The sequence below is a fragment of the Amblyomma americanum genome, chromosome 8 (genome assembly GCF_052857255.1).
Source record: "Amblyomma americanum isolate KBUSLIRL-KWMA chromosome 8, ASM5285725v1, whole genome shotgun sequence".
NCBI classification, from domain to species: Eukaryota; Metazoa; Arthropoda; class Arachnida; order Ixodida; family Ixodidae; genus Amblyomma; species Amblyomma americanum.
Window position 1 is genome coordinate 64,211,884 of NC_135504.1, and position 12,446 is coordinate 64,224,329.

Here is a 12,446-nt window from a genome sequence, read left to right on the forward strand (position 1 = left end):
TTCGTAAAACCGCAAGTGCTTTAAACAGTTCTCGAACGCTTTTATGACACGGCAGTAAACTACACGTGCGAGAATACACAGTATAGCTACCGAGACTAAAAGAACCAAGGAGATAAGTGCACGATTACGTTGATACCCTGAGGAAGGCAAGTTCTTTTTTTGACAATGAAATGGACGGTGAGCTTACACAAGTGCTACCCAGTGATGCTATGTTCTGTGCTTCTATAATCTCTCGGGTTAGTTGATCACGACTACGTCCGATGATGTGGCACTGATTTAACAATGGAGCACAATTGCGGCACTTACTGCAGTGAATGGCTAGGTTGCTTCCGAAGGAATTTTCTGTGGGGAAACACTTAAAGGGCCACGAGATAGGGCATGTAAACTGCATTTTCCAGGCAAGAAGCTTCTCAACATGAACACTAGAAAATGCAATTATACTGGCAAAGGTTAGCTTGACCAGCAACATGTGTCAGAGGCTACCTTAACAGAATGCTGTGAGCTGGTTGGTAAAAACAGGGTAGTTAACAAAACGTGCTAAAAGAGCGTGGTGTCATTCAACACTGCTGTTCCCTTTGTACTTTTTTAAACGGTGCATGTTATAAAATGTGTTTGGGCAAAAGTCACACTACATTGGTCTTTTACGCTTGTGGGTCCGCACATGTCTATTGCGGTGTACAATTTGTGCAAAGGCCATAGGGCACAGCTCGCACTGGTATGGCTTCTCCCTCGTGTGGGAGCGAAGGTGGATTACCAGTTTGTGGCTTTCTTTGAAGGCACTGCCACAGTGGTCGCAACAGTATGGACGCTCACCCGTGTGAGTGCGCATGTGCTTGACCAGGGCACACTTGTCTGAAAAGGCACCGCTACAGTAGTCGCAACTGTAAGGACGCTCACCCGTGTGAGTGCGGAGGTGTAATGTCAAGTAACATCTTCGTGTAAAGGCCTTGGTGCACAACTCACACTGGTATGGCTTCTCCACTGTGTGGCAACGGATGTGGTATACCAGGACACCCTTGTCTATAAAGGCTTTGCCACAGTATTCGCAACTGTAAGGACGCTCACCCGTGTGAGTGCGGAGGTGTAATGTAAAGTAACATCTTCGTGTAAAGGCCTTGGTGCACAACTCACACTGGTATGGCTTCTCCCCTGTGTGGCAACGGATGTGGTATACCAGGACACCCTTGTCTATAAAGGCTTTGCCACAGTATTCGCAACTGTAAGGACGCTCACCCGTGTGAGTGCGGAGGTGTAAAGTAACATCTTCGTGTAAAGGCCTTGGTGCACAACTCACACTGGTATGGCTTCTCCCCTGTGTGGCAACGGATGTGGTATACCAGGACACCCTTGTCTATAAAGGCTTTGCCAGAGTAGTCGCAACTGTAAGGACGCTCACCCGTGTGAGTGCGGAGGTGTAATATAAAGTAACATCTTCGTGTAAAGGCCTTGGTGCACAACTCACACTGGTATGGCTTCTCCCCTGTGTGGCAACGGATGTGGTATACCAGGGCACCCTTGTCTATAAAGGCTTTGCCAGAGTAGTCGCAACTGTAAGGACGCTCACCCGTGTGAGTGCGGAGGTGTAATGTCAAGTAACATCTTCGTGTAAAGGCCTTGGTGCACAACTCACACTGGTATGGCTTCTCCCCTGTGTGGCAACGGATGTGGTATACCAGGACACCCTTGTCTATAAAGGCTTTGCCACAGTATTCGCAACTGTAAGGACGCTCACCCGTGTGAGAGCGCACATGGCGAGCGAGGTGACCCCTTGCAGGAAAAACTGCACCACAGTGGTCACAACAGAATTGACCACCACCCGTGTGAGTGCGCATATGGCGGCCCAGGTGGGGCTTTTTAGCAAAAGTACTGCCACAGTGGTCGCAACGGTACGGACAATTGCTTGTGTGATTGCTCTGCACATGTTTGACTAGGGTCAGCTTTTGTATAAAGGCAACGCCACAGTAGTCGCAACGGTATGGGCGTTCGCCCGTGTGGGAACGCATGTGACAAACCAGACGGCTTCTCATCATGAAGGCTTTCCCACATTGGCTACACTCATGCAGCTTATTCACCTTGGGTTCACCCATGCAGTTACCCCCAATGGTACCAGCAGCTGTCGTGCTGCGGCTCAAAGGGCACTTTTCTCCAGGTGAATTTTGGCCAGAAGCGCCTTGTTTGCTGTCTTCAGAGATCAAGCCTGCATGTGAACACACGAGTAATTTCAATAAGATCCAAGACCGGTCCGACCTGGTGCTAGGTTCACAAGATAGTGAATGTGAATGGCAATGCTATTCTATATTGCGTAAAGCCGAATTCAGAAAGTGGGCTTTCTGAAAACCTTTCCTGCTCTGAATTCAAGATAAAGGTGACAAAATTTCAGGTTGCAAATAGTTCAAGTAGGTCATTTTTAAAAACAAAAACAGAAGACAGCTTTTTAAAAACAATTAGCACCGAGTTATGACCTGCAATACAAGAGACTAGTGCCATTAACTACGCTGCTTTTACAGTATTGACGTCATTGTCATTTTCATGCACATTAGACTACAACTCGAAGAACGCAATATGTACTATTCATAAAAGCCATGATGAAAGGAATGTTTCAGTTGATACTAACCCCTCGACGACAGCGCAGTATTCAATTAAGAAATTTTATATACAGTCGCAAGGATATTTGCTGTTCAACAGTGGGCAGCACAGCATTTAAAAATTAGCCTAAATTTACAAAGTTACTGCTTTCCTAATAGATTTCAAGCTATAACCTAGATCAGCACTCCTGCTCTCCCAAAGGTCTATTTTATGAAACTGCAAAATAGTCGTGCAGACTTGCCAAGTTACTATTTTCCTTACTTAGCTTTCTGTGCGGCCAAAGTGACTGAGCACTTCTTTCTGTGATACTGCCAATTTTCATTAGGAAGTCAGTAGTGCATACAAAACAATGCAAAACCAGTTCGGCCTGACAAGATGGTAAATTGAAGTGCATCAGGCTGTCTAACTGCTGTAGCTCTTCGGCAAAGCTTGCCTCGCACCATTAAAAAAAAATAATCATGATCCGCATTCAAGCACTCAGCTATGGTTTATAGTTCATTAGGGGCGAAAGTTGGAAGTGCACAAATGCCTCTGCCTTGCACATATGGCACTCGCTGCCAGCCCCTGGAGCCCAATGCATTGACTCTAGCAAGCAGAGCAAATAAGCAAAGGAATTTGCTTCACTGGTGCAGTTGTCTTCAACTCAGTGAGGCTTCGTGCCTATGTCATTACAGTAACCTCTGATGCCTGCTGTCCCCTCTTCACAAGCAAACCTTTGGCAATTACCTTCATCACTGGAACTGTTATTCGCTGACTTGTTTCCAGGCTTGTCAGCTGTACGCTCTGTGAAGAGTTCGCCCAAAAGGCAAGCACTGGCCACTGATGGGTCAAGACAAGAAGGAGATGCCAATTTCTTCCAGAATGGTATCCGGCACATTTATTTATTTATTTATTACAATACCTTCAGGGCCGCAGTGGGGCGTTACAGAAGGGAGTGGATAAAAAAGTAAAAACAATGCAGCAAAATGAAAACAAAAATTAAATGGAAAATGTAATGTAATACAGCAAGGAATGAAAAAAACGTAAGCTTGAACAAAATACAAATCAGATTACGTAAGAAAACAGCCTAGTCAAACACATAGTTTTCCGCGGCATTTTTGAATAAACAGGTGTCAGAAATGTCGGCAACCAAGGTGGGCAGGTGGTTCCAATCGCTCGCCGTCTTGGGTATAAACGAGTTAAAATATGCATTGCTTCAGCAGTATGGAATGCGTACCTTGTGGCGATGATCCGTGCGAGGTGACATGAACGATGGTTCAAATAGAAGATCCCGTTTTAGCTGATGATTGTGGTAGTAAATCTTGTGAAAAGTTAGTATTTGCGTGAGTTTTCTACGAAGGGAAAGGCTAGGAAGGTTCAAAGTATTTTTCATTGTAGTTACACTAGCAGTGCGGGAAAAATTAGACAAAATAAATCGGGCGCTACGATTCTGTACTGACTCTGATTAGTAAGAGTTTCAAGTCCCGGGTCCCACACAGAGCACGCATATTCTAATTTCGATCTAACTAAGGTTTTATAGAGTAGCAGTTTTAAAGAAGATGGAGCCATGGAAAAATTACGACGCAAGTAGCCAAGCATGCGGTTAGCATTGTTAACAATATGAACAACATGTGCCTGCCATGAAAGGTTAGCAGTTATATGAACCCCTAAATATTTATATGAGGTAACTTGCTCAAGGAGAGAACCTGAAATATTGTAGGGAATAAGATTTTCGTTAGCAGACCGGTGTGAAATACGCATGACCTTACACTTGTTAGTATTCAGTCTCATGAGCCAAATATTACACCAACTAGATACCTTATTTAGGTCACTTTGAAGTAAGGATGAGTCTGAAGCGGATTTGATTACTCGATAAATAACGCAATCATCTGCAAAAAGCCTAATTGTGGAGTTAATAGAAATTGGTAGATCGTTAATGTATATTAGAAACAATAGCGGCCCAAGCACGGAACCTTGAGGCACGCCGGAGGTAACAGAGCATGGTGAGGAATCAGCTTTATTTGCAGTGACGAATTGAGTTCTGTTACGCAAAAAACTCTCGATCCATGAAAGAATGTTTGGGTCGATGTTTAGTTTGCCGAGCTTAAAACAAAGTAGTTGGTGATTAACAAGATCGAATGCTTTCTGAAAATCTAAAAATACACAGTCAATGAAAAATCCCTTGTCTAATGCATCAAAGAAATCATGGGTGAAGGAAATGAGTTGCGTTTCACAAGAAAATGATTGACGAAAGCCATGCTGATGAGGAAAAAAAAAAACGAATGATTTTCTAGAAATTTAACCAGATTAGAATAAATGAAATGTTCAAACAGTTTACACGGGACACTCGTTAATGATATGGGTCTGTAATTAAGAGCACAATGAGCATCACCAGACTTGAATATTGGTACCACCTTACCCACTTTCCAGTCCCCAGGTAGCTTTCCTGAATTCAAAGATTGCGAAAACAGTGCACACAAGTAAATGGAAGAATAAACACTTGTATTCTTTAAAAATTTAGAATTTATGTCGTCGATTCCCAAAGACGAAGAAATTTTGAGATTATTAACTAGACTTTCTATACCAAGACTGTCAAACACAATTGGGTCCATTAATGGATTCTGCACAGGCTGAAAAGAGGGCAGAGAAACAGATGATTGCTGTAAAAAAGTATTTGAGAAGGCGTCATTTAGCACTTGAGGGCATTATGATGAAGGAATGGCTGCGCCGCTTCTATCGTTCAGAGCTATTGCTTTATGCTTGGGACGAGAAATGATGTTCCAAAATTTTTTGGCATTATCAATCAACAAAAACGGAAGCGTACTCTGGAAGAAAACCTGCTTGGCGTTTCTTAAGGCTTTTCGATACTCAGATGTTATGGCACGATACACATCCCAGTGATCAGGGCAACCGGTGGTTTTCGCTCTACGATAAACTCGTTTTTTTTTACTTAAAAGGCGTTTTAATGCGGCAGTGAACCACGGGGAACGTTGCTTGCCTGATATGACGCGTAAAGGTATGTGTTTTTGGACGAGAAAATGAACTTTTTCCTTAAAAAGGCGCCAGTTCGTTTCCACAGTACGGTTATAAAAGTTTGGCATGCACTCTCCTAAGAAGATTTCGAGTTCAACGTTAATCGACGGAAAATTTGCCTTTGAATAAACTCTGATATATTTTGGATTGGGTCGCACACGTGTGCTAGTATCTTTAAGGTCAAACTGGATGAAGGAGTGGTCACTGAGGCCTGGTAGAAATGCCAATGAATGAACTAGCTCAGGAAGCGTAGTTAGAACAAGGTCAAGAATGTTAGCGCTAGTAGTGGTGATACGGGTTGGCTGGGTAATGAGCTGAGAAAAATTGAAGTCAGTGCACAGATTTATGAAGCCAATCGTGTCAGGTGACGAATCCAGAGTGGAAGGGAACGCGCCAGACCAAATTATTTTTGGCATGTTGAAATCGCCAAGTAAAAAGATTGGCGAAGAAGGAAACCTAACTAAAATGCGATTGAGCACATCATGAAGTTCACTACAGAAAGACGATGGAGCATTTGGAGGGCGATAGCATGCGCAGAAGATTACGTCTCGATGATTAATGCGTATAGAGGCGCATACAATTTCTAGTGAAGAAACAAGTGACACGTGTGAAGAATGCAGATGATCAGTGACCGCTATCAGAACACCGCCTCCTATTCTGTCTCCACGGTCACATCGATAAGTAATGAAATCCTTTTCGCGGTTTAGTATTTCATCATTAGAAATCTTTGAATTCAGCCAGGTTTCGGTGAGGACCAGAATGTCTGCATCGCACGTGCTGATGATAGTGCACAGATCATCACGCTTGTTAACAACACTACGAATATTAGAGAACAAAACACATATGTCATTTGGAAGCTCATGACCACGAGCAGGTAGCTACGCGGTAGAAAGATCGGCAGGCAAGGCACTACTATCAGGGCTGCGTGGGGATGCTTGGTTATTGATATGATATTCACAGATGCTATCTGATGCCGAAATGTAGATGTAACACTTATTCTTTATGAACATTGCTGGTGTCCTTCACCTGGAATTTTCTGAAAGCAAGAAGGGCAGCTCTCAGTTAAAGAACTCGGCCTTAAGGTTCTAAGGTAGTGCACTGGAATCACACTATTCTGCATCGAGAGAAAATAAGCAGTGGTCTACGCCCTCCTATCCAGACACCCAGTTCTTAAACTTTAAAGCTATTTTGCTACAAATGCGGTTGAACTTCCCTGCAAAGCTGGACCACTTTTGGCGTGAACAATGCGCAAAGGACTGATAGGTGACTGGCATCTCACTCTAAATGTGCTAACTATAGTGTTTAATATCCCAAAGCTGCACCTGGTCATATGAGATGCTATATAGTGCAGTGCTGGACAAAGGAGCTCGAGATCAATGACTTTCAGTCATATCACATGCTTTAAAAATTTGGAGGACGCTTAAGCTTCACCTTTAAGAGCAGGACGCGGCAGCGTGTTGCAGTATTGCCAAGGAATCCACCGAACACCATCCTCATTCAGTGGACCCCTTGCTGGGACAATTTAAGGAAAGGAAACATATCTTGGTGGATGGAACCACACATAAGGCAAGGAAAATGAAAATAAAATTTTTTAAGGAAAGGAAAGGACGCCTGTCTCACATATCTCAGTGGACACAGGAATGGGGCCAGGGTAAGGGAAGGAAATTGAAATGAAAATTGGTTTTAAGGAAAGGAAATGACCCCTGTCTCACAATTCTCCCTGGCAACCCTACTGGGCAGGCAAGGGGGCAAGGGAGGGATTTTCCCTTACAGGGCAGTTCAGGTGTCCACCGAGATGTGCCATTTTTCCCTCACAGCCAAAGAAGCAGACACCGGTTTTTCCGCCAGTGTCCTGTCCTCTCACCCGGGGTGAAAAGAAATTTATGGCATAATAACATCCTAATTAAGTCATTTCTTGCAGGCCTTTGTGATAATTTCTATGTTAAAAAAAGCTTTTTTAAGAATATGTAGACACTTCCAAAGGTCCACCACACATCCTAAAGCTTTCCTTTTTCCTTTAAACATGATAGATTAGCAATTAGGCCAAGTGTGGAATAATTACTGGCACATTGCTTCTTTCAAACTTTGTTATTCATTTATGATCAACAAAACAAATTTATAGCTATTTTATTAGCTTTAGGATGTGCTGTAGGCCTTTGCAAATGCCTGCTTATTCTTAAAAACCTTTCTTTAACTGATCAATTACTATAAAGGCCCTTAAGAAATGACCTAATTAGGATATGTTAATTTGCTATACATTTCCTTCCAGGTGAGATATTTGAAATCTTAATGCATATTAAAAATCAGCATCCTTTGATATGTTAACAAATAAAAAAAATTTAGGACCCTCATACAAGGGCAAAAGTACAGCCATTCAAGATCTCACTCGAGGACATACATTCTGCTTTAACAGAGGAAGACAGCGATGGTGCAGGGATGAAGAACGAAAACCTTACCGAGATATTCATGCAAGGTGGAACTTAAGTACGAAGTAGGGCATTTAGGCGGAACATGAGAAAATTCTCCCAGGAGACAAAAAATCTTCATAACAAAGCATGAAAGCCTTGCTCCCGAAAATAAGGTACAACTTGTGGAACTGTCAAGATCAACAGGCAAGATTAAAGTATGAGACATAACCAAGTACAGTATAGATAGCAGAGTAAATTAAAAGCATGAATGAGGCGTGGGAGCAGGAAAGAGGAAACTAGGCACTGGCAGAAACTTAATGGGCATAGCATAATAAAAGGCAAAGAAGACAATGTCATTAAAAATATGAAGGTGATAATTACAAGTCGCAGAACAAATCTGTACATTAGCTAAAATTTTCTTGCCCCTAACGGTGCATTACTGAAGAGCTAGGAAATAGAAATACTGGTATTAACAAGCGAATAATGAATATTTCAAAATTATTATGCAAGAAAAAGAAACAGGTAAGAATATAAGCGTAAAGAGAAATTTTACAGGACACTAAGCTCACAGCCTGCTGCTTACAAGACATTCAGGGTGAGTGTCAACAAAATCATAGCAACATTATGTTTCGATCAACTAAGGGAACAGGCTGGTTTCCCGAAATGCATTTCACAACAAATAATGCTGCCTAAAAGACGTATAATGTGGAGAACAGATAAGCAGAGGTCTATTAAAGCAACAGAATGGATTTCAAGGGAAGGAAAAAGTCAGCTCTGGCCAATGAGGTGCGGAAAGACGAAACTGGAATCACACTGGGGTAAGGCGGCCACTGCTGTTTAAGATATAACTAGAGAGCATTACAAAGGGCCTTTATTCTGCAGAGGATGCAATTTCAAATGATGATGAAGATAACTACACACCTTGTCTGCCAGCAGGACTGGGCAGCCCCTGGAGAGCTTTGAGAAGAAATGTCTTGCATTGACTCACACCCCTTGCCTTTATGCATGGAAACTGCGGCACCCAGCAACAGCTTCTTTTTCTCTCCCAGTGCCGTCTGAATCATCAAGACAAGTGTGACGTCAAGCTTCTTGGGGCAGCCCGGGTACACTTGGAAGGTGTAACTGACACTCAGGGAGCCCAGTGGGATGTCGCAGGCAAACAACCTGTCAAAGAATGCATCACACAGTTTGTGACACCTAGCTTGAGAGAAAGTCGAGCAAGCTACATGACACTGGAGATTCAAGGAACATAAGCCACATAAAAAGCACCACAAATTAAAAAAAGCCCACGGATATCAAAACAAACACCAACTAACCGAAAAAGTCTCACAGAATTACCGTGCAACTACGAATATAAGGAGAAACATACAACTGTTGAAAGGCACATTCACAATTGAGCGTTCAGCACCAAGAGTGAGCGAAATTTTTCGCTGCGCTGCAGGGTTCTATTGACACCCCTAGTGGAAAGTGCAGTCAGTCCAGAACCGATCTCTGCTGGTGGAAAAACCAGTTGCCCTCCGTTAGCCAAAAAGAATGTGAAAAGGAGGCTGCGACCGCCACCTTACCCATCAACATCTCTTGTGACGGCGGAGCAGATTTATCAAATGTGAGTGTAGAAAAGTAATGGTGGCTGCAAACTTCACTCGCTCTTGATGCCAAATGGCCAAGTGTGAATTTAGCAGAAAAAAGCCTTCGAAACTGCAGGGTGCTAGGAAAATGCAAAGGACCATAAACTGCTAACAAGAGCAGGAGAATAGGTACAGTACTGTAGGTACAACAAACAAAATCTAATTCCATGCTATGAGGAACAATATGAATATACGTAGGTAGTAAAATATGGTGCATAAAAGTTTTACAAGGCTTACAACTTTATAGATATGACAAGAATTCTCAGATGTCAAAAAGTCATAAGAATTAAGGGCCTAAAGAATTTTAATTTAGAAATATCAGTTGTCGTGCACTGTAGGCACCTTTGAATAAATCAGGACACCTTCCATCGGATACTATTCTCAAAATAATCACTTAATTGGAACCCAGATTATGCATACCCCATTTATGCAATGACCCATTATTTACCATAAATCGGCACGGGCCCAGCGAATCCCCCACAGAGATAATGCATTAAAAGCCGATAATGGGACAAAATTATACACGCCCCTCTTCATATGAGTGTCGGCAGGAACCGTCCGGAATGAGAGGAGCTGGCGGAGTCTGCATTTAATTGACAGATGTTACTTCCATGAGCATGACTGCATTGTTGTCTGTTGACAGTTCTGTTGACAGTTCTGTCAACAGCCCAGACTCTGCAGGTGCGACCCATGGCAGTCAGTACATACAGCAAATCTCACTTGGTCTCCTTTTTGGTATGCTTTGCTAATGAAAGCATTACAGAAATTAACTGTACTAAGGTAGTAATTACTCATTGACATCCACCCGAGTGCAGCCATATGGCTACAAAGGAAAGTTATACAGCTTTTTAGGAACTTCATAGTTAAAGAAAAATTCGTCCTGGTCCGAGGTTCGAACCCGGGACCACCTCTACACCGGAGCAGTCGCTCTACCAACTGAGCTAACCGGGACGGCAAGGTTATGGTAGCGCGAGAGTGAATTGATCAATAACTCGAAGTGGGAACAGTGTTGGTCAAATGTTTGGGGGAATCCCCCAAGGTGGAGTAGATTTGTAATAGGGAAGTAATTACTCATTGACATCCACCCAAGCACATGTAGCCACTCCCTAATAGCGCAGTAGCGCAGCTACTCCCTTATTACAAATCTATTCCACCTTAGGGGATTCCCCTAAACATTTCACAAAATTAACTACATTCGTACCATCATGAAGTTAGTACGCAGGCAGTAACAAGAGTAATGTTTCTATGATCACCAGCAGCTAGCTTAAAAGCACCTTCCAATGGGGCTTCATTGCAGAGCATGTTATGCCTAGCGACATTCAGCGAGTGCAGCTACTGCGATACTAATAAGGGAGTGGCTGCGCTCGGGTGGATGTCAATGAGTAATTACTCCATTATTACAAATCTATTCCACCTTGGGGGATTCCCCTAAACATTTCACCAAATTAACTGAACACTCATACCATAATGAAGTTAGTATGCAGGCAGTAACAAGAGTAATGTTTCTATGATCAGCGACAGCTAGTTTAAAACCACCTACCAATGGGGCTTCATTGCAGAGCATGTTATGCCTAGCGACATTCAGCGAGTGCAGCTACTGCGCTACTAATAAGGGAGTGGCTGCGCTCGGGTGGATGTCAATGAGTAATTACTCCCTTATTACAAATCTATTCCACCTTGGGGGATTCGCCTAAACATTTCACCAAATTAACTGAACACTCATACCATCATGAAGTTAGTACGCAGGCAAGTAACAAGAGTAATGTTTCTATGATCACCGGCAGCTAGCTTAAAAGCACCTTCCAGTGGGGCTTCATTGCAGAGCATGTTATGCCTAGCGACATTCAGCGAGTGCAGCTACTGCGCTACTAATAAGGGAGTGGCTGCGCTCGGGTGGATGTCAATGAGTAATTACTCCCTTATTACAAATCTATTCCACCTTGGGGGATTCGCCTGAACATTTCACCAAATTAACTGTACATTCGTACCATCATAAAGTTAGTACGCAGGCTGTAACAAGAGTAATGTTTCTATGATCACCGGCAGCTAGTTTAAAAGCACCTTCCAATGGGGCTTCATTGCAGAGCATGTTATGCCTAGCGACATTCAGCGAGTGCAGCTACTGCGATACTAATAAGGGAGTGGCTGCACTCGGGTGGATGTCAATGAGTAATTACTCCCTTATTACATATCTATTCCACCTTGGGGGATTCCCCTAAACATTTCACCAAATTAACTGAACACTCATACCATCATGAAGTTAGTATGCAGGCAGTAACAAGATTAATGTTTCTATGATCAGCGGCAGCTAGTTTAAAAGCACCTTCCAATGGGGCTTCATTGCAGAGCATGTTATGCCTAACGACATTCAGCGAGTGCAGCTACTGCACTACTAATAAGGGAGTGGCTGCGCTCGGGTGGATGTCAATGAGTAATTACTCCCTTATTACAAATCTATTCCACCTTGGGGGATTCGCCTAAACATTTCACCAAATTAACTGTACATTCGTACCATCATAAAGTTAGTACGCAGGCAAGTAACAAGAGTAATGTTTCTATGATCAGCGGCAGCTAGCTTAAAAGCACCTTCCAATGGGGCTTCATTGCAGAGCATGTTATGCCTAGCGACATTCAGCGAGTGCAGCTACTGCGCTACTAATAAGGGAGTGGCTGCGCTCGGGTGGATGTCAATGAGTAATTACTCCCTTATTACAAATCTATTCCACCTTGGGGGATTCGCCTAAACATTTCACCAAATTAACTGTACATTCGTACCATCATAAAGTTAGTACGCAGGCAAGTAACAAGAGTA

The 12,446-nt window shown here is 43.0% G+C and overlaps 1 protein-coding gene and 1 pseudogene across 2 annotated transcripts in view; both read right to left on the reverse strand.

Annotated features, from left to right (window-relative positions):
- Nucleotides 1-346: 346 nt before the first annotated feature.
- On the reverse strand, nucleotides 347-3,411 carry LOC144101795 (uncharacterized). The gene is made up of 3 exons (XM_077635011.1): nucleotides 3,313-3,411; nucleotides 1,346-2,197; nucleotides 347-1,263 (listed from the first exon to the last, which is right to left on the reverse strand). Exons 2-3 carry the CDS (start codon nucleotides 2,085-2,087, stop codon nucleotides 629-631), a joined length of 1,377 nt encoding a protein of 458 aa, XP_077491137.1. The 5' UTR covers nucleotides 2,088-2,197; nucleotides 3,313-3,411; the 3' UTR covers nucleotides 347-628.
- Nucleotides 3,412-8,899: 5,488 nt separating this feature from the next.
- LOC144102444 (cytosolic endo-beta-N-acetylglucosaminidase-like) overlaps nucleotides 8,900-12,446 on the reverse strand; it is a 43,395-nt pseudogene continuing 39,848 nt past the window's right edge. Inside the window, exon 9 of the transcript XR_013308209.1 lies at nucleotides 8,900-9,170. The product of XR_013308209.1 is annotated as a cytosolic endo-beta-N-acetylglucosaminidase-like (transcript). The remainder of the gene's footprint in view (nucleotides 9,171-12,446) is intronic.

Coding starts and splice junctions, on each gene's coding strand:
- LOC144101795 (XM_077635011.1), bottom strand. CDS start 2,087: ATGGGTGAACCCAAGGTGAATAAGCTGCATGAGTGTAGCCAATGTGGG. Junction 1,264..1,345: donor CAAAGCCTTTATAGACAAGG/GTGTCCTGGTAT, acceptor CTTTACACGAAG/ATGTTACTTTACACCTCCGC.